Source organism: Typopeltis vanoorti, chromosome 4, assembly GCF_054136105.1.
Source record: "Typopeltis vanoorti isolate ZY-2024b chromosome 4, IOZ_Tvanoo_1.0, whole genome shotgun sequence".
NCBI classification, from domain to species: Eukaryota; Metazoa; Arthropoda; class Arachnida; order Uropygi; family Thelyphonidae; genus Typopeltis; species Typopeltis vanoorti.
In genome coordinates this window covers 81,792,667-81,814,800 of record NC_143552.1, presented here as the reverse complement: position 1 = coordinate 81,814,800, position 22,134 = coordinate 81,792,667, and the positions used below count along the sequence as shown (strand labels likewise).

General features: G+C 36.3%; 1 protein-coding gene across 2 annotated transcripts in view; it reads left to right on the top strand.

Moving 5' to 3' along the window:
• The first annotated feature begins 15,641 nt into the window (after positions 1-15,641).
• RagC-D (Ras-related GTP binding C/D) overlaps positions 15,642-22,134 on the top strand; it is a 215,556-nt gene continuing 209,063 nt past the window's right edge. The window contains exon 1 of one of the 2 annotated variants that reach the window (XM_090391300.1): positions 15,642-15,737. In XM_090391300.1, coding sequence (XP_090247426.1) covers positions 15,735-15,737 — 3 coding nt within the window. In that variant the 5' untranslated portion in view covers positions 15,642-15,734. Of the gene's footprint in view, positions 15,738-16,073; positions 16,370-22,134 lie in introns of those variants that run through there. The other variant, XM_090391301.1, reaches the window with a different exon arrangement.

The following is a 22,134-nucleotide window of genomic DNA, read 5'->3' as shown; positions in this document are numbered from 1 at the left end:
AAAATGTTAATATGAGTGCTTAAGATAAAATTACAACAATAATTCAGATAGAATGATAGAATGTATGACACTAAATTAAAAAAAAAAAAAATCAAAAGCTCAGATGAAGCATAAGGACTATAGGAAACAAAAAACACTGAGCAGATTATCATGAAAAAAAAAAAAAAGACTGTATAAACACAGATAATATACACAATGTGAAACCATAAAGAAATTTTAAAGAAAAATGCCAATTAGAATGAGAATACTATTGTACCGCATGTATATAATTGTAAATAGATGAAAAATAGAATGTATGAAATAGTAATTTAAATGTTAATATAAGTGATTCAGATAGAATGATATCAATGCATGACACATTGAAGAGAAAAAAAAATGCTCAGATGAAGTATAAGGACTAGGAAACGCAAGTTACTGAGCAGATTATCGTGTAAAAAAAATTGTATAAACACAAATAATAGACACAATGTGAAAAAGAAACTATAAAGAAATGTCAAAGAAAAAAATGCCAATTAAAATGAGCATACTATGTACAAAATGTATATAATTGTAAACAGATATATATATATATTTATTCCTATTCAGATTGTACATAGATGCTTTGTTGTTTTAATAAAATATATGTAGTTCAGTAGAAGTGGCGCTTAACCGCCCGAAGATAGACTTATAGTTCAAGTCTAGTTGCGGGATGGAGGAACTTTTTCTAAGCCTTTCTTCGACCACTTCCCGAGTTAGTCGATCTCTGGCATGGCAAATGAATTTTTTCCTCTCGGAAACTCGGGTTTTTTCGTCCCATAAACTCAACAAAAACGACCGTAGAAGCCACATTATTTCAGAGAGCAACATATCCTGTTAGGGTTAGGTACCAGGAGATGGCAGCACTTGTTTGTCGGTCTCTTCATCGGTAGCCGCATATAATTAGTGACAGATGTGGACCAGCTATCTCTGATTGGCTGCTGGTGGAAACTGAACTACCTAATTAGTCTCCAAAAGCTAGATAGGGTTGAACGGCCTCGCCTGATCGTAATAAGGGAATAAAAGGCGTTAGTTATTTACTAAAAAAAATATTAAAAAATCAGCTAACCTTTTAGTTCCCGTATAGGAATTATTTACTATTATTATTATATTATTCAATATATATATTTTGGGAAAGCCATCATTTTTGCCAGATGACTAAAAGAGGATTGCTTTCCCAGAATAGATAGTGAACGTATTTTCCTTATTACAATATTGCTTTAATAAATTCTTTGCTAAATAACTAATTATTATTATTATTATTATTATTAATAATAATAATAATTAGTTATTAACTAATAACTAATTGATGAAGACTATTTTGAAAGATGACATTTGTGATTCATAAAAATTTTAACTTCTGCACTTTTAAACAATACCAACACATAAATAAAAAGATTGCTTATGCGCTCAAAAATGCATTTGTAACTAAATGCCGAATTTCTTAAACCTTATCTCATTCTATCCTTAGCTTACCATAAGCTGACGGCAAGGGGATGACCTGTCTCCTGCAGTATAAGATCGATTCAACATTGTCCTCCAGGCCAGTGGCGCACTCAGGGGGAGGGGGCCGAGTTGAGTAGACCTTTTGCGAATACACACTACACATTGCATACGACCTATAACTGAGCATCTGCAGTGATCGCTAATTCATAAGTAGCACACAACATAAATAAAAAAAAATAAATTTTAATTAGGAAAAGATTTTTTGAAATTCTTCTAGTGTTTTTTCCTTTTCTTTGGGGGGTGCCAGGGCCCCTTGGCCCCCCCTCTGGGTGCGCAACTGCTCCAGGCTGACTCGACTGCATTCTGCATTTGATTGGAAATTGAAATTGATTCATATCAAATGTAATTGAAATGAAACGCTGAATAAAATTCTGAACTTATAACAAACATACTACATAATTTTGTCTAATATGAAGCACATGTTTCTTTATGTGTTCAAGTATATTCATTTTACAAAGAATAAATCTTATATTAAATTAATAAATAAATCCCCCGACTAATTGTATTTATTAGCAGGAATTTAGGCCTCTCTTGCATCCTTGGCTCTAGTTCGCCCTAAAGGAGACTTAAGTTCACGTCTAGTCGCCAACTGGAGAAACTTTATTTAACACTTTCTTCGATTGGCTAACGAGTTATTCGATATCTGGCAAGGGCAAACACGTTTTTTATGAAAACTCGGGTTTTCCGTCAAGTAAAGTGGTTCATCGTAAATTCTCCTAGGGGTGTTATTTCGTTTATCTTCAATTACTTTAACTTGTTACTATGGAGAATCGGAAAGATCTGTTTTGAAAGGTAAATGAACATGATCTAGATGAAATATCTGCAGAATTCCTGAAACAACATCAGAAGAAAGGAATTGCAGAAATAACCAAATAATAAATTTAATTTATAACAAAGGAGAATTACCAAATATTTTATGCCTTAATATTTATACCTATACCAAATAAAAGTAATGCAGTGAAATGCAAGGATTTTAGAACAATAACCCTAATTTCCCATACATCAAAAATACTTATGAGAATTCTAACATGGAGAATTGCATCTAAAGTGGAAGAATTTCTTGGAGAAGATCGGTTTGGTTTCAAGAAGGATAGGGGAACAAGAGATGCGATTGGACTGTTAAGAATAATAAGTGAAAGAAGTCTGGAAATGAATAAAGAAGTTAATATCTGTTATATAGATTTTGAAAAAGCCTTCGACTTTGTAAAATGGGATAAGAGGGTGGAAGTAATGGAAAAGATTGGAATAGATTTGAAAAGACAGAAGGCTAATTATTTCACTATATATGGGACAAACTGCCATGGTGAGAGATATATATGGTACAACAGAACCAGGTATCATTGGACGAGGAGCAAGACACCAGTTTTGTTTAACATGTATTCCGAAGCAATGTTAAAAGAAGCACTGGAGTATTCGGAAGAAGGAATAAATATTAGAGGTAGACAGATATTTGCAATAAGATATGCAGATGACAAGGCATTATTATCAAATACTAAAACAGGACTACAACATAGGAGGGACAGAGAGAATAAAATGGGGGAGGGGTGTTATTGATGATAGCTGATGAACTGCAGCCAAGGAGAATTGAAGTTGTATTGCAGGATAGTGACAGGAGCTCATTTGAGGCTATTTGGTGTGAGATTGAGACTGGCAGAATAAAATATACAGTTGGGTGCTGCTATAGACCAGGTGATGGAATGGATGGTGCAGATAGTATGCATAAACAAATTGATGAAATGAGTGGAAGGAGAGTAATTATTATGGGAGATTTCATCTATGGTAACATTGATTGGAAGGAGGAGAGAACACATGTGAGGAAGGAAATGGATTTTATTCAATTATTAAGGGATAACTATCTGAGACAGCATGCAATTGAAAATACTAGGGGTGTGAGAGTGCTTGACCTGGTAATAGCATCTCACAATTTGACTGTAATGAATATGACCATATTGCCACCTATTGGTGAGAGTGATCATAAGGACCTGGGAGGTGGCTAAAGGTGTGAAATCTTTGACTAAGACAGGGTATATGTGGAATTACCGTGCTGGCAAGTTTGACAAGCTTAGGAGATTGCTTGGATCAGTGCCATGGCATGTAAAACTGTAAGGGCTGGTTGTCAATAGTGAATTGGAAGTGGTCAAGGAGCATTTACAGGAGGTTATGACTAATTGTATACCTAAGGTCCGAATAGTAAAACAAGTAGGGGTTAAATGGATGAATAACACCATTAAGCTTGAGCTGCAAAAAAGAAACAACTGTGGAGCGAATTTAAAGAAAGGGGTGACCTGCAGGCACACGAACGGTATAAAGTGCAGGCCAGAAGGGTAACGAGTGTGGTAAAAATAGCAAATGCCGATTATGAAAGGAAACTAGCTATGCAAGCAAAAGATAATCCCAAACAGTTCTTTCAATATGCTGCAAGCAAGAAAAAAACTGTACATGGCAAAATGATTTTAAGGAATGACGATGGTAAGGAGGTCACTGAACCAGTCGATATAGTGGAGTTACTGAGCGCGCACTTTGCACAAGTATATCATCCAATTGATGACATTGAAAAAATGAAGGAACCATTAGTTTATATGGGAATTGTGATGAATGAAGTGGAGGTGAATAGTCTATTACAGAACCTTAATGTGAATACATCTGTGGGATTGGATGGTATACCGGCACGGGTCTTGCGTGAAGCGGCTAAGGAATTATCAGTGCCCTTGACCATGTTGTTTAATCTGAGTCTCGGGTCTGGTTTAGTCCCGAAGGCGTGGAAAGAGGTGAAAATAGTTTCACTGCATAAGGGAGGATCCAAGACTATAGTGGCAAATTACTGACCGATCAGCATACCAGGAGTCATTGTCAAGGTCTTGGAGAAAGTAGTCAAGGGAAAAATACAGCAATGGATGAAAATGAGATACTGTACAGGGGACAGCATGGCTTTGTAAAGGGTAGATGATCCCTCAGTAACTTGCTCAAGTTTTATAACAAGGTGACAGCAGAACTGGATAAGGGAAATGGGTTTACAGTGATATTACTGGACCTGGCAAATGCGTTTGACAGGATACCACATGGAATTCTAATCCGTAAGCTACAACATATGGGAATGGATATAGTGTTGGTGAGATGGATGATGCAAAGTTGGGTCAGGCGATAGTGAATGCAGAAGATGTCAAAGTCTTGCACGATAACTTAGATAGATTGGAATTCTGGGCTAAGGAGAATGGATGTCAATTTAATGTGACAAAATGTAAGTTGACGCATTTTGGGGTGAAAAGATTAGCAGCAGTATACCACACTGGTGGAACTGTACTCCAAGAGATTGATGAGGCCAGGGACTTGGGAGTGTTGGTGGATAGGGAGATGAAGTTTAGGGGTCGCATTGCAAAAGTAGCTAAAACAGCTCATCAATTCACTTGGTTGTTGAAAAATACCTTGACGAGTAGGGACAAGCAAGTTATTGTACCTCTGTACCGAGCCCTGATAAGACCCCACCTCGACTACTGTGCCCAGATTTGGTCACCTCGGTTCCTTCTTGATGGGGAGGAGGTGGAGAGGATCCAGAGGCGAGTGACTAAGATGATAGGAGGTCTATGGAATGACCCATATGAGAACAGGTTGAAGATTTGTAGGTTGCAGAAACTAGTTGATAAGCGGGATAGGGGAGATATGATTGAGACATTCAAATTGCTAAAAGGATTCTATAAGATTAATTCAGAGGATATTTTTGAGATCAGGACTGGTGGTGGGAGAACTAGTGGACACCTATGGAAGCTGGGCAAGGGTGTGGTTAGCAGGGGTGTTAGAGCAGGGTTCTTTACTATTACAGTGGTAAATGAGTGGAATAAGCTGCCAGAGTCTGTTGTGGGTGCTATGAAAGTGAGCGTGTTCAAGGCATGGTATGATAGATACTGTGAGAATGTCAAATAGTTGTGTGGACATGGAGTTTAGGGCCTCCCTCGATGAGTCTAGGGACTCCCTGGAGTAGCCCGAGATAATAATAATAATAATAATAATAATAATAATAATAATAATAATAATAATAATAATAATAATAATAATAATAATAATAACATCTGTTGGAAAGATTATTGGAATTTCGTATCAATTATGGAATGAAAATTAACATCAGAAAAACAAAGGTAATAATGAAAATAGCAAGGAGAGAGGAAAATATGAATATCAGAATAAATGGGATAAAATTTGAATCAAGTAAAGACATTTAAATATCTAGGAATGGAGAATCGGAAAGATCTGTTTTTATCCACTCAGAGAAAAATCTACAATGAACGAGGAAAATAAAATCTGACTAATTCGATTGCCTCCTGCCCATAGAACCTGATAAGGGAGAATAAACGGTCCTCCTCTAACGTTATTTATTCCTCGAAAGGAGAAAACCCCTTTAGCCTTAACAAACTTTTGATGACTAGGGGAATCCAGTCTCATTCTTTCTGCCATTTACTGTTAGCGATTGCCAAAATTATCAGTAAATAGAAGCGTTTTGAGAGAGAGAGAGAAAGTACATGCAGTATCACGTGGTCCTGAATTTTAACACTTGTTATTGTCGTGATAGTGAGTCCAAAGATCAAAATTTCTTCTGATGCAAGTTTAAAACTCGTATAACATGGAGATAAGATCAATCAGATCAATCATTCTTTGCGCGGCTTAGTGTTATGGATGCAAACAAAATTTCCACACGTTAGGCGGGCACTAAAACACATTATTCAGATACCCCGTCGTAAAAGTGGATATGGTTATATACATCATAACTGTGTTCCATAGCAGTATAGAAGGAAGTACACCTTCTTACAATGCTCATAGACAAATATTAAGAGTAAAATGGGACTTATTGAAGAGCTCACTGATTTTAAATGTGAAACCATTAGAGAAAGCACCCTTTTCAACAACTCAGTTCGGAAAATTTCTGCCTATTGCAGCTGCTATGATCTACTGTCATTGCTGTAATCATGATGTGGAAACGCCTATAAGCAACAACAGCACAACCCTACTTGATATGCCATATAAAATCATAGAACGGACTGCCGAGTGCTTATCGTGGGATAAAATCGCTGTTCTTGGTGTTTCTTATATTTTGAAACATTAAATTGATAATCATTATCCTTTGTCCACAATGCTAGTTTATTTAAATCATCCTGCTGCATGTCTTTATCAGAATCTTTATGAATTATTGCTCTCTCCAGTTTTGTATCATAAGCAAACAACTATATATTCCCCTTAAACCTTTCCCTGTATCATTAATATACAAATTAAAGAGTGGTGACCATAGTCCAGAACCCTGAGATACTATAGTGGTCACCTTTATTCTCCTAGATTCCATTCCACCATATACCACTCTCTGACTTCTGTCTGTCTGCAATTCCCCTAGTCATGCCACTAGATTTGTATCCATTCCGATTTGCTTAAACTTTTATAATAGTGTTCTATGTGGTATTCTGTGAAATACTTTTGAAAAAGTCCAACAATATCATTACATAACTATTTCATTTATCTAATTGAGATGTCACTTTATTAAAAAATGTGAATAAATTACTAGGACAGGACAAAACCATACTGCCCACTCTAGACTATCGCCACCATATCCACCGAATGTTAAATTTTACCTTTTACCAACTTTTCCAATACTTTAACAACCACTCTTGATATATTAATTCGTCTGTAGTTTGCTACCTCTGTCTTGGACTCACATTTATGTGATGGTACTATATTACCCTCTTTCTACCTTTCCACTTCCTTGGAACCCTGCCAGAGCTGAGACTTATCTAAATCATTTTGAACAACTTCGTCAGAATCAATGCCATTTCTCTAGCACATTTACGTAGTAAACAGACTGACATGACAACTAGTCCTACAACTGTAATTACATTGATATTTTTCAATATGGTGAACTGCTCTTGTTCAGTAGCATTAAATGGGATGAACAAGCAGATTCTCCTGTTTGAACATCATTTGAAGAAATTGGAGAAATGATAGTGGCTAATTCAGTTGAGCGGTGACCACGGAAATACTTATTAAAAAAGATATAATGCGAAACAACATTATTGGAAAAAGTAACTAGAGATATTTGGATTAAGAGAGAGAGAGAGAGAGAGAGAAGGACCATCAGATAAGAAGATTGCTCTTTTCTGAATACAAGAAGAAATTTACAGAAGGTGCTACACGAACTATATAAAACATGGGGAAAATAATGAGATCCGCTGATTTCAGCTTTATAAATTGCGAAAAAAGTGTTGAGCATGAGAAAGGTTTCGTTTAGAACTAAAAGGATTAGAAAACATTTTTGGATGCAGAATTGGCTACAAACCTGATGGACTTGTATTAGGACAAGCCAATTTGAAAAGCAACCCATAAAGAGAATAACGACCATTTTTGGTGATTCTTCTTCCTTACTTTTGGAAGTGAAAAAGAATGAACCATTTTTAAAGGAAAATGTGACAACATGAGAAGATTGTGCTTCTGGTAGCATTCAAATTCAATACGTTATCCTCACCCCATTTGCGAATTGTAAACTGTTTTGGATAAAGAATGCGCTGTGTGGACCTACGAATCAACACTGACATCAGCAAGTTGCAGAGGCATATTTCTTTAGAGTCTTCATGTCTAGTGAATGTGCAGTACATAATACAGGCACGTGAACTAGAGCTAACGGCGATAGATTTATTTTATTTTATTTTATTATTTTTTTTTAAAGCTCCCCGGATTTAAGCGAATTAATTTAATGATCGCAATTTTACTGATTATAGCTTTACGGGAAAAAGGGCAACATTAATGTAAGAAATAGTACATTAAAGATTTTTGTGGGGTAAACCTTCAAAATGTCACTGTCGAAATTAAAGCTGAAAAGAACTCTATATTCGTTTAAATTTGAGTGGCTGAATAAATATGACATTTTGTTTATAAATTACTTGCATATGCATTATTCAAGTAGCTGAAAGAGATTTAAGTTGAATAAAGAAATATTTAGTATGCATCGTAGTTGATCTATAATTATCATCAATCTTAGATATACCAAATTAAGAGTTTGTGGCTTGCAAGCTATTAAGAATACAAGTTTCTGCATACATTGAGTCTGACTCGGGAAACTTTAGCAGAAAGTGTTTTTCATGTGTTCATGGGCCTGCAAAAATTAGAGGGTATATTGCTCACGGGTGATATTTGCAGTTAGAATGCATTAACTTGCGTGTTGACGAACGATGTAAATTGATGGTTGGGTTGCTTTGCGGTCTGTATACTAAGGCAGCAGTAGGTGATCATTCCACCATTAGAAAGGAAGTATTCAAAATTTTCTGCATCTCTGGAACTACATTCTATTACCTGCGAATAGTTGTTGCATTTGTAACTCGCCATTCGCGCAATACTCTCTGAATCTCATCGTTATCCAGTTTTCATATTTCATAGTGAGTTCCTCTTTCGTGCATTCAGGTATCACGCAAGAATTTCCTTCACGGAGGGCTTCGTTTCACACAGAGATTTCCTTCACAGAAGGCGGCTTTGCTTTATAGGGGAATTTTCGTTACACAAGGTTTTGTCATGGAAAGATTTGTATACTAGAAGTTTGCTTAATATTGCAAGTTCAAGTCATGCCTTGATCTATGTGATTGCTGGGATTTATTTGTCTTGTTACTTTTTTTACAAAGGCATGTGTAACTAAGTGTAAGTGCTACTTGCATCCTCTGTGCTAGGTGGCTCTAAGTTAGACTTAGGTTCAAGTCTATTCCCCGACAGGAAGAATGTTTTCTAAGTTTATTTTCGACCGGTTCACGAGTTAGTCGATCTCTGCCACGGGCAAGCGGTTTTTATCCTGGAAATTACAGAAAATCGACAACCCCGCGCTATTTCAGACAGTAACATATCCTGTCAGTATTTGGTACCATGAGATGGTAGGATATGTTTCCCGGTGATTATAAACAGCTACCTTTGTTTTTGTTCAAATTCCCAATCAAGATCAGATTTTCTTTTCTGAACTGACTTTAACATCTGGCTTGTCTTGAGATACATACATTATATTCATAGCGTCCTCTGCCTCCTAAAAAGTTTGTATTCTTCATTCAAAACACTATTTCTATACTATTGAAATTCTAACACTCTTTGAAAATGTTTCAACAAGTGTGGTCCACGCCCCTATTGGGACGCATGATTTATTCCATGACCAGCGAGAGTATTTTAGTAATAAATAAATGCAGTAATTTTTTTAAAATATTAATTTCTAAATTTTGAGATATAACTAATAAGCCTGAGTAGCTCAATAGAAGTGGCGTTTGCACTCTACAGCGTTTGACCGCATGACGAAAGGCGTTCGAATCTAGTCGCCGACTAGAGGAACTTTTTCTAAGCCTTTTCCCGACCGGTTCCAGAGTTAGTCGATCTCTGGCACGGGCTAGCGGGTTTTTCCGATGGGAAACTCGGGATTTTCGTCCTGTAAATTCAAGAAAATCGGCCGTCGAACACACACACACTATTTTCAGATTTTAAATATATTGTGTTAGAGTTATGGACCACCAGATGGCCGCACTTACTAGCCGCCGCTTTCACTGCGTGCCGATTAATTAGTGATAGCCTTGGGCCAGCCATCTCTGATTGGCTACCAGTGGAGATTGAACTGCCCACTCAGTCTCCAAAAGTTAGATAGGGCTTAAAAACGCCTCGCCTACTCCCTATACGGGAACAAAAAAAGGCGTCAGCTGATTTTATTTTATTTATTTTTTATTTTTTGAGATATAACTTAAAATACCATATATTAAACCCCTCTTAATTAAAAAAAACGTATGCAAGTGTAGCTCAACGGATGTGGCAATTGCACACCACAGGTCTTGACCCCACGAAGGAAGACTGTTTCGAATCTAGTCCACGACTAGAGGAAATTTTTGTAATCCTTTTTCGACCTGTTCCCGAGTTCGTCGATCTCTGGCACGGGCAAGCGGGGTTTTTTTCCTGGAAACTCGGGATTTTCGTTCCGTGAATTCAAAAAAATCGACCCTAGAACGCACAGTATTTTCTGGCATTAAATATAATGTGTTAGGGCTAGGGACCACGAGATGGCGACACTTGTTGAGCCGTCTCTCTTCACTTCGTGCCGCTTAATCAGCAATATCCTTGGGCCAGCTATCCCTGACCTCGCAGTTCTGGTACCGAATCACCTGATTGGGTACCAGAACTGCCCATCTCAGTCACCAAAAGTTAGATACGACTTAAACGACCTTGCCTCTCCCTCCCCTCCATACGGAAATAAAAGGCTTAGCTGATTTTTTTTAATTTTTAATATACATAATGTTTAGCAAAAAAAAAAAGATTATCTTGAAATCGCAACCAGGCCCTGCAGCTGCTGCAAGGTCCATGAAAAAATTCATTCAGGTAAATTTCTTGAATATATGGTATGGTGCAGAAAAAACAGTACTGAGCTTCGACACCCCTTCAGTACATGCGCTATGAGATATGCTGTTCTACTGCATGCACGTTAATAGAATAGCACTTGTAGAGTGAGTCTACACCATTACATTTAGCTGTAGTAATGGTTGACATTGGAAGAAACTACGTTTATTGTTAGACACTGTTTGAGTTGGTAGAACAAATGGTCCAAACCTCGTGCAAATTCTCCAGGAATTTCAACATGACTTGTCACACATCACACGATTCCAGAGCCTATTTATCCGAATACTTCCACGGGAGCTGCTCATTTTGAGATTCATAGAATTCCCGTACCCCTTTATGCGCTTCTGATCTCACATCACTCACATCATGCCTTCATGATGCCTTCGTTTAAGGTATGTTGAAGGAATATGTATTCCACAATGACTCACCTTTAAACCTCGATGAACTAAGGGATAAAATTACACATATGTCCAGCAGATATCCAAAGCCTTATTCTCTAAGATGAGAGAGAACTTTCGCATGCCCCTACGAAACCGGTTTTGTAAGACAAGGTGCCCATTTCGAGCAAGTGATCTACCTTCGGCAATGTTTTATTCGACCAAGATTCCACCGATTGTTTTGGATGTACATATCTTCAAGTGTAAATACATTCCCTTTTAATTAACTCGTTTACTCCATCACATATACCGTTGTTGTTATTAAGTAGAGTTTTTTTCTGCCATACTCTATATAATCCAAATGATAATCAACAGACTACCCTAAATGCTAGGCATCAAGAACTGATACATATGATTGAAAAACAAATGGAAGGCACCAGACAAAGATAGCGACTAACGGCACTGAAAAAAGCCAGAGACATTGTTTAGTCACACTACTGAACTACATTAAGTTGTTAATAAAAACATTTCCCACAAAAGCAGTTAGAGAAACAAGCCAGCTGATGCACTGCAGTTTTAATTACAAAAGAACTTGAATCTGTAATAAACATATGAGGAAACCAAAAAGAGGCACCTCAAAATTGAAATTACGTTTACAAGGAAAATAAAATGAAATTAGCATTTTAGAGGAATTTAAGACAAGGAAGACTTAAACAGAAAAGACCAACAGCAATTTAATAAAGCGATATAAACTTGAAGCAAATTTGATCACTGAAACAAAAAAAAAGAACCTCAAAATTGAAATTTTGTTTAGAAGGAAAATAAACGGAAGTTATTGTATGCCCATACTTTAGAGAATTTCGCTTGGAGACATGCCAAGAATAATCGATTCATGCTGAAGGGGAGAAAGAAATGAAGGACGTACGAATTGGTCGCCAACACGCGAAATCACGTGCTTTATAGATAAAATTTTCCAACTGTGATACAAGCAACATAGTTAACACTTTAAAAACTACAATGATCATAAAAGAGAAGTTAATTTTCCGACATGTAATAATAAACAACTCATCCCAGAATATAGATTGACTACCCTATTATCGGAATGTATACTCCTCCTGTTGACATGGGCAGAAGTGTCGAAGGGGCTCGAATCTGTGGACGTACTATAGCAATTTAAGGAATTTAAGTTAAGGAAATTTTAAACAGGAAAAGATCAAAAACAATCGAGTAAAGCGCTGTAACGTTGAGGAAAATTCGATTTTTGAACTAACAGAAGAATTCAAACAAAGAATTTTGGCCAGAGAGAGAGGGGGGGGGACATAATTTTCTATGAAAGCAGAATAAATGAAGACAGGCAATCCATTGATCTCAAGACTACTTACCATCGGTTTTACAAAATATTGATGGGAATTCGAAAACAGAAAACTGATAATTCTAAAGAACATATTAAATATGCTAACTGGATAAAAGATATTGGAAACAATTCAGCAATACTCAGATGGAAAACCTTGTCATTACCATAGAATTATTCAAAGACAAACAAAGAATGTGAAGACCCAGAGTACACCAGAGAGAGAGAGAGAGAGAGAGAGAGAGAGAGAGAGACCGGCAAACAGGTGCTGCCATCTCTTGGTACCTAACCCTAACTGGATATGTTACTGTGTGAAATTATATGGATTTTACGGTCGATTTTCTCGAGTTTATAGAATGAAACACCCAAATTTCTGGGAGAGAAAATTCTTAGAAAAAGTTCCTCCGTTCGGCGATATTTTTTACTTCTGCTTATAGAACAAAAGGTGTTATAGAAACTGTAGAGGAACAAAATATCAGTTATTGCCATTATCAAGTGAAAACTCAACTAATTTTAAATGGATGCATCATCTGGGTTCAATGAAGTCAAGAGAAGAATTTTTCAAGATGACTGACAATTATCTCTATTGTTTATCTCAGCACTGATTCCCCTAACATTAATTCTAAACAAAACTATCTTCGGATATCCAACATCAAAATCAGCAGGAAAAATATCACATCTCTTATACATGAGTATTCCTAAACTATACCAAAACATGATCTAGAGAATTTGAGTCACTTCTCAATACAGTCCGAATCTTCAGTGAAGGTATTTGAATGATATTGGATGTGAGAAATGCGCTCTCTCTCCATTTTTGGAGGAAAAATAACAGGCAGCAAAGGAATCATATTTGCATATGGAAAGAAATTTAAAAACTTGATCCAGAATGATTACTACAAACGTTTAGGAATTCTTGGGGAAGGCTGTATTTTGAGTTCAGATGCCGATAAAAAAAGTATGAATAAATATCTGAAGACTTAATATCTGAAACGGTTAGAAAAAGGTTCTAAAGTCCAAGCAGAATGGAGGCAACACTGCAACAACAATTAATACATGGGTAATTCCTGTAATCAGATACACAGCAGGGATATTTGACTGGATCCGAGCCGATTTGGATGAAAACACGTAAATTAATGACGGTAAATCATGTCTTGCACCCACTCAGAATGATTCTGATCAGTTATACACCAATAAAAGTGAAGGATTTGGCTTTTACTAATCATTTAAACAGGAGGAAAAAAAAACACCCTCTGACTCACTACATTAAGGAAAGCACAGAAAAGATACTAATTGAAGATAAAAATAGAATAAAATAAAAAGCAGCACAATGAGAAAGAAATCAAAAGAAGATGAGACGTGGGGAAAATAAATCACTATAAGGTCAGGTTGACAGTCGCTTAACTTGTAAATGGCTTCAACAAGAAAATTCCGAGAAAGAAACTGAGGGTCTGATTTTTGCTGCTCAAGAACAAGCTCTACAAAACGACGAATGCAATGAAGACACAAATGAAAAACATGTGCAACGAGAGTAAATGTCGATTGTGAAGAGATAAAGTAGAGACAGTGGACCATCTAATTATTTATTGCAGCAAGATAAGATTACTCACACAGACCACAACAGACTGCATTAATATTTGCTACCCAGTCACTAAAGGCGTAATTGGGTAGCAAAACCTGTACTGTAGGAATGGTTTTTCCAACTTGTGTAGGAATGGTTTATCCAACTTGCAAAACTTCCTTAGGAACATAGAGTTGAAAAAAGTCATTAAAAATGGAACGATATTATTGTAATTTAAAATTCAGACAGATGGAAATCTGGAACATAATATGCGAGACTATAACATGTTTGTTTTATTGATATGGCAAAATCAAGGGTAGATTAGAAGGAAAAGCGCATGAAAAATTGACCAAGTATACGTACGTGGAGAATGAAATAAAATCACTTTGAAACAAAAAAAAAGGAAGAACAGTTCCAACTGTCGTTGTTGCATTAGATGCAATACCGATAGCATTTATGAAACATCTAGAAAAGCTGAGGCTCTCAGATATAACACCATGTCAACTCTAGAAAACAACACTTTCAGGAACCTCTCACATTTTACTCCAAATGTAGTCGATTACTAGGTCTTCGGACAAGTTCCGAATTGGGCTCATTTTCCACTTAGAGATTTCATTATGCTGTTTCATGATTCTTGTTACTTTTACTTTTTGACTGTGAACTCTCTTCAATGGATATAACAAAGGTTATGTTCGATAGCAATGTAGAGCCAGAAATAATGAAAATCAGCGATGATAAAATTGAACAATTGGATCATTGCATATACTGTACTTAGGACAACGGATATCAATTGATCAAAATATCATGGAAGGAATTAAAAGATGAATAATATCGAGTGGAGCGCATCTGAAAATTGCATTAATTCGAAAGCAAATTACCATTATGCTTGATAAAGAAAGTTTTTACAAGCGAAATATTCCTATATTGACATATAGCTGTGAAACATGAACATTAAATGCAAAGGAAATTCAAAAACTACGAATAACGAAATTTAGTATGGAAAGAAATATGCTTGGTATCACAAATGAAGATCTGGGTAAGAAATCAAACCAGTCTCTGACATCATACAATAGAAAGAGTGAAACATATGAAGTAGCAACGGGCTGGGCATTTTACTTGAAGGCAAGATGAACGAAGGGCAATCAGAGTACCGGATTTGATTCTATGGGAGCTGAAAACGACTATGACGCAAACCAAAATCACTGTGGATAGATGAAATCATCACATTTGCAAGGAAGAAATGTTATTGACAGATACTCTTGGATTCATCTTGGAAAGGCGTTCCATCCGCCAGTCAATTGACAATGCATGATGATGATATATATAAAATAGTACATCTTATTGTTACCTTTGTTTCATAAAAAATATAAAGCAATATAAAATATTTTTCTTCAATATAGGGATTACATATATATACATATAAAAAAAGGGAAAGCCCAGTTGGAACTGTTGACATTAATGTCATATGACGTGCGGAGGCAAGTGAAAGAGGAGCTAATTTGCTAATGCTGAGCGGATTACTTTATGAGAATTTTTTAAGTTAAACTGCAGCATGGTGAGTGTTTTCAGAATGAGCTTATTTTGTTTTGTGATAGGTATGTGTATATATATGTATGTGTGATATTTTAAGTTAACGCGTGCATTGAACATGATATGCATGTGTTAAGTTGAAAGTAAGAAATACCACGGTTTTAACTGTATTGTAATAATATATACTAGTTCCCTTCACATAAATAAATAACACAAAGTATTATATTTTCAGCATTTGGGATATATGCATAGTTTAGTAAAGCCTAAGCATATCCCTTCATATGAAGTGCATTTGTAGTTTTTAATGCTAGCTTGAATGATAGATTGGGTTGAACTGTGCTGTGAACGAGTAGTCTGTATGATGCAGTGTTCGTACTTAGCTAGAAATTTCTTATTTGGAAACCTTCTTGTAGATGCCTACTTTAATTAATACGTTCTTCACCAATTCTCAGGTCGTGAAAATACGTCCTTACCGAGAAAAACTGGCATGATCAGTTTCCATAGATGACCTTAATCATTCCCTTATCTGTATGCATTCAACTTTTATCTCCATCGGCCTACTTAACTAACTTCTTAATTCGCATCCCCCCTCCCTTCCTCTCCTAAGAGAGCCAACCATGAACAATCTGGAGACAGGTGGATGAGGAACATATACAGGTAACTATTTAACTCGTGCCTATTTGTACCCATGTTTTAATATTTGTCTGTTGGGTATTTTACAGTGCAGCTTCTGAGCCTCATCTTATTTACTGTCATTCAAGGAGCCTTTCTTCAGTTTAAGTTTTACTGCATTTTCACCAGTATAATAGATGGCTTGCACTCTCTTGATTCCAAAATGCAAGATTTGCATTTGTTGACATTTAACTGTCATCCATTCTTTTCAGTAAGAGTATATTCAACTCCTAAAAATATATTGGTTTCATTCCTTACCACTCTCCTGATCATTCAGTTTTCAGTAAAATCGGATATTGTTTACACATTCACAGCGCAATTAATGCCAGACTATATTAATGTATCACTCTCAAGTCAGAATTTCATAGTGATCTCATGGACATCTCCTTTTGGTTTAACTTATTTTTAATACTCATTTGACTGCTGCTTGTCAGTTTTAGTCACCTGCCTATTATCCATTTCTAGTTCATGCAATAACTTTTTATGTGATATTCTGTCAGTCCTTTGTGAAAATCTTGGAATATCATTGCATATAATTCATTTATTGTTATTACTTGGCAAAACCTCTATGATGTCTAGGACTCATTATAGTATATCCTCCCAATCCCCAAGAAACATAGGTGATCAAATCTGTGCACCATAGTCAACATGTGACCAAATCATATCTTTATAAAGAGGGAAAATAACCTCCCTGTCGTTACTTGTCCATGTGTTCTTCAACATCCAAATAATCCTTGCGCTATTTTGACAACTCTTTGCAGTATGTCCTCTGAATTTTAAATCTCTATTCAACCTCCCCCCCCCCCCACCCAGATCCCTAGTCTCATCAATTTCCTGCAAACTAGTACCATTAATATGATATGAGGCATGTAATCTTTTCATCCCGAAGTGCATTATTTTATATTAAATTGACAGCCATTGTCCTTTGCCCACACTGTCAATTTATTGAAATCATCCTGTAAAATATCTGTATCACCTTTATCAAATATTGCCCTCCCCAGTTTTGCATCATCAATGAACAACTGAATATTCCCCCTCCCTCAAATCTTCTGCTATATCATTAATGTACAAATTAAATCGTAGTAGCACTAGTGCAGAATCCTGAGGTACTCTGCTAGTCACCCACATTTTCTTAGATTCCACTCTGCCATGTACTACTCTCTGGTGTCTGCCTGTCAGCCACTACCTCCCCTCCCTTCCATCCATGCCCTGCCACCAGCCTCATATCCATTCCCATTTTCTCCAACATATGTTATAGTTTTCTATTGATTATTCTCAGGGCCATCACCAGATTAGATCGTGCCCTGAGGCAAACAATTAAATATCGCCCCTGATGGATTATAACAAAAATATAAGAAAATCTCCAATTGCTATTTTGTTTTTATCACAAGAGAAACATTAATGCAAAATGATTACATAATAATATTAATTAAATGTTTGCTCTATGGGGATATCACACAATAAAACTGTTTATGAGCTCTTCTAAATTTAAATTATAAGCTATATAAATATATGTCCACCTCTATCGATATAGTTCCTAGACCAACCAATCTTTCTTGTGTCATTGCTGATCGAAAATAATTTTTAATCAATTTAAACTTGGAAAAACTTCTTTCTGCACTTACTATGCTAACAGGAATTGTTAGTGGGGTTGTTAGCCCTTAATGGGCTAAAATGGGTGTCCTTGGCTGTTGGGCCTAGAAGTATGGATTATGATAGCTTCCCAAATTTGGGGGCAGTTTCATTCAACCAAATTTGTTGAGGTTTGGGTAGTTTCTTAAGGTTGAGGCAGATTCAAGGAATGGTTTTTCATATTTATATTTGCTGCAGTGGAGTAGAGTGATGATTACCCTCTACTGTATCCCATGGTGAGTGTCCAAAGCATAGCATCTGTTCCTTCCTGAGTGGAAGGAACAGATGTTAGTCCTCATGTTCAGCAATTCTGATGTTGGCTGTCCTCCTTGATTGGCAATACTAGGATAGTATACAACTGCAAAGGACCTGGTAAATGGGCTGTCTAGTCTTGGTAAAGCAGATAAGGGATGTCAGTTATTTTGTATGGTCTCTAAGTGGTATTTTTTAAAATAATTTTGTTAATTCTTCAAATGTGTTCTGGATGTACAGAATAGTGATAACTTGGGTAGTCTCTGTTTTGGAGGGGTGAAGATGGTGGTTTGGGGATTTTAATATATTTTGGATAAAGTGGGGATTGTACACATTAGCTAAAAAAGTTTTGCAAATATGGATAAGCTCAGTGGAGAGGGCACCGTTATCATAAGTAATTAATTTTGACCTTATATAAGATTTTAATAATCTCATGCTCTTGGTGAATGTATCTACCATTGTTGTATGGATTTCCTATAAATTCACTGTTTTTGTGAAGCCACATAGTTTGTATACATTTTGTTGATGTGTTCTCCATTTGGCCACATGGCCTGGATGCTTTCAATATTTATTAACACATCAAAACCAATATCCCAGGATCCAGTTCACTTTAGAAAAGGAAAAGAACAAGTCCCCCCCCCCCTCCTAGACACTTTGATTACATGCCAGCATGATAGATCTCCAGCATTCTCAGTTTACATTGGAAAGCTGCGATCCTCCTTATTGCAGCCAGCAGCCAAGGACATCCATTATAGTCTACTAGGGACAGTATTTAGCACTTCAGGCTCACTTTTGTGTGTGCTTCAGCCTCATTACTCAATGTATTACTTTTTGTACATATGTTGTATTATGTTCTCGGATGATGACAATTTTACTTAGCCAAAATATTGGAATACTAATTAAATTTACGATAAAGAGCCAAGAGGCTATTTTTTTTCGGCAATCTGAGTTTCGTATCTGGCTTTAAAATAATAAGGGATTTATTATCCACTTAACTAATTAAGTTTATTATAGTTAATCTATGTTGCAATTTCCCTAAAAATACAATTATGAAAAGCCAATGTACATATACTGTCCACTCAATTAGAAACTTTTTGGAAATGTATGAAAACATCACTTGTGCAGTATATATATATATGCAGAATACTTGGTCATGTGTGTCACCTCATGTTCTAGGCAACTATTTAAGAATGCTGCTGGTCAGTAATTGTCAATAGTGTTAATCACAATGGGAAAAACAAAGGATCTTTCAGAGTTTGATAAAGGGTTATTGTGGGTGCCCGTGTGGCTGGAGATGATTTTGAAAACAGCAGATTTGACTGGTTTCTCGAAAGGTGAGATATCTTGGGTGTTTAATCGGTAGTAAAATAATCCACATTGCTTGTCTAAGAGGCATAACTGTGGTCCTAAGGCAGTCTGCCAGGAACGAGATTGGTATCATCTGAGGAGGCTTCTGTGAACAAACAGAACTTCTTGTGTGCAGCAATTGACAAGCATTTAATCAAGGCTGTTCCTGACCCACATCTCACCGAGCTATGCACAGGCAATTGGAGAGGATCAGTATTGGCATCACATCCCACAGAAACCACTGATTTCTGTGAAGATCCAGAAAGTTCATCTACAATGGTATCAAGAACACAGTGACGATACTGGAAGACTGGAAAAAAGTAGTGGTCGGACGAGTCATGGTATGCCTTGTGCTGTATTGATTCTAGGCTTACAGTTTGGCAAGGATGCCATGAAGCAATGAACCCAGCTTCCCTTGTAAACACAACTCAAGGTTTTGGAGGTGGTTTCATGGTGTGGGGCATTTCTGTTGATCCAGAACAGGATCCCCTAATGTTGGAAGCTCGGGTGTCCTCCAAGGACTGTTTGAACATTGTTGCCGAACAAGTCCATCCTTCAATGGTGACTTTTTATCGAGCTGGTGACCGTTGTTTCATGAATGACAGTGCTACTGTCTGTTGTGCAAGAATTGTTCAGCAAGCATGATGGCAACTTTCATCTTCTCTGGCCACCACAAAACCTGGATCTGATTCCCATTGAGAACTATGGGACATGTTAAAAAACAGCACCAGAAACAAAGTCCTCTTCTGTCAAATCTGAGCCAGTTAAAATACTATCTGGTGAATTTTGCTGTAGATATAGATGCAATCCTGCACCTTGTGGAACCTCCTTTAACCTCCTTGGTTAAAGGAGGTCCAACACTGCATTAAATAATAGTTTCTAATTCAGTGGCCGGCATGTGTATAAGCCTTATCACCATACTTGCACAAGTGTAAGCAGACAAAATATATGCATGAAGTGTTGTCATAATGCATTTGTTTGTTTGTAGATGCTGTCGATGTCACATCAGTAGCCTTAATAATTTCATAATATAAAGTGCACTTCCCTTTGGACATATATATTGCTATGCATTATGTGAAAGTTGGGTTGAAACCAGTCACTTCCAAGAGTAGTTTCGACCCTTCTGATTATGAATAGCATGTACATGTTGGAAAGGTAGTCTGTTTTGCATTATGGGATACTAAGGCAAGTGTCTCAATAGCACAATTGGAAGAATGATGGTACATTGCACCATTAAGTTGGAAAGTAACTGAGTTCGATTATCATTTGGTAAGAAGAAATTTTGTGGACTTTTTTCAGTTGAAGTGCATTTACTGATCTCTAATGGAGATAGCAAGATTTTTCTTCTAGGAACTCAGATTTTTTTTCATCTTGTATACAGCAGATCAGCCAGGAAAATACATACAGTTTACAGGCAAAAACTTATAGTTGGCCATAAATGGTAATATGTGTAGTTGGTGAATTAAGTAAGTAGTGGAAACCATGTTGTGTTCAGTAAAGAACACAATGGTCTCCACTATGAGTCCTTTGAAGTGTCATGTAATAGTAATAATAGTAATATATAAGCAGGCTAATTTTGATGATACTACTTCATTTGCAAACACAGTTTGCACATGAAGAATATAAAATAAATAAAAATAAAATATAAGGTTAGCAAGGGTGTTAGAGCTGGGTTCTTTACTTTTAGAGTGGTAAATGAGTGGAATAAGCTGCCAGAGTCTGTTGTGGGTGCTATGACAGTGAATGAGTTCAAGGCAAGGTATGATAGATACTGTGAGAATGTCGAATAGTTGTATGGACATGTTGTTTAGGGCCTCCTTTGATGAGTCTAAGGACTCCCTGGAGTCGCCTGTAATAATAGTAATAAATAAAACAAGAATATAATTCCTTGTGAAATATTTGTTTATTCATCATTTTTGTAATTCTCATTGGCATTTTGAAAAAATGACTTGGTCTTTAATATGAGGAGAGATATCTGTATATATATTTTATTTAATTTATATAATACTATATAATATATTTGATGTTATTTTTGTTATCAACCACAGTTAAAATCTACAATAGGATGATAGAACCTTAGTTATCACCACTTTTGAGAAAAAGCCAAATTGGATTTCTAAAAAAAAAAAAAAAAAACAATGTACAATAGAACCGATACATTGCATTAGAAGAATCATAGAAAGTTCATGTGATTAAAAACCTACCAGTCATTTTAATCTTTATAAACTTTGAAAAAAGCCTTTGACTCCATTAATAGAGAAGCAATGTTTAAAATACTCAACTTCTATGGTCTACCCTCAAAAATCATACAAGCAATCTCAGCACCTTAGAAAGATTACAGTGCTACAGTAATCTTTAAAACAGAAACATCTGAATCCTTTCTGGTGACAACAGGAGTCCTGCAAGGTACTAGCACCTTATTTGTTCTTGGTATGCATAAACTATATCTTTCAGACCATCAACACAGAAGATCTTGGTTTTACCATTAGAACATCCACCCACACCATGCAAATAACTGA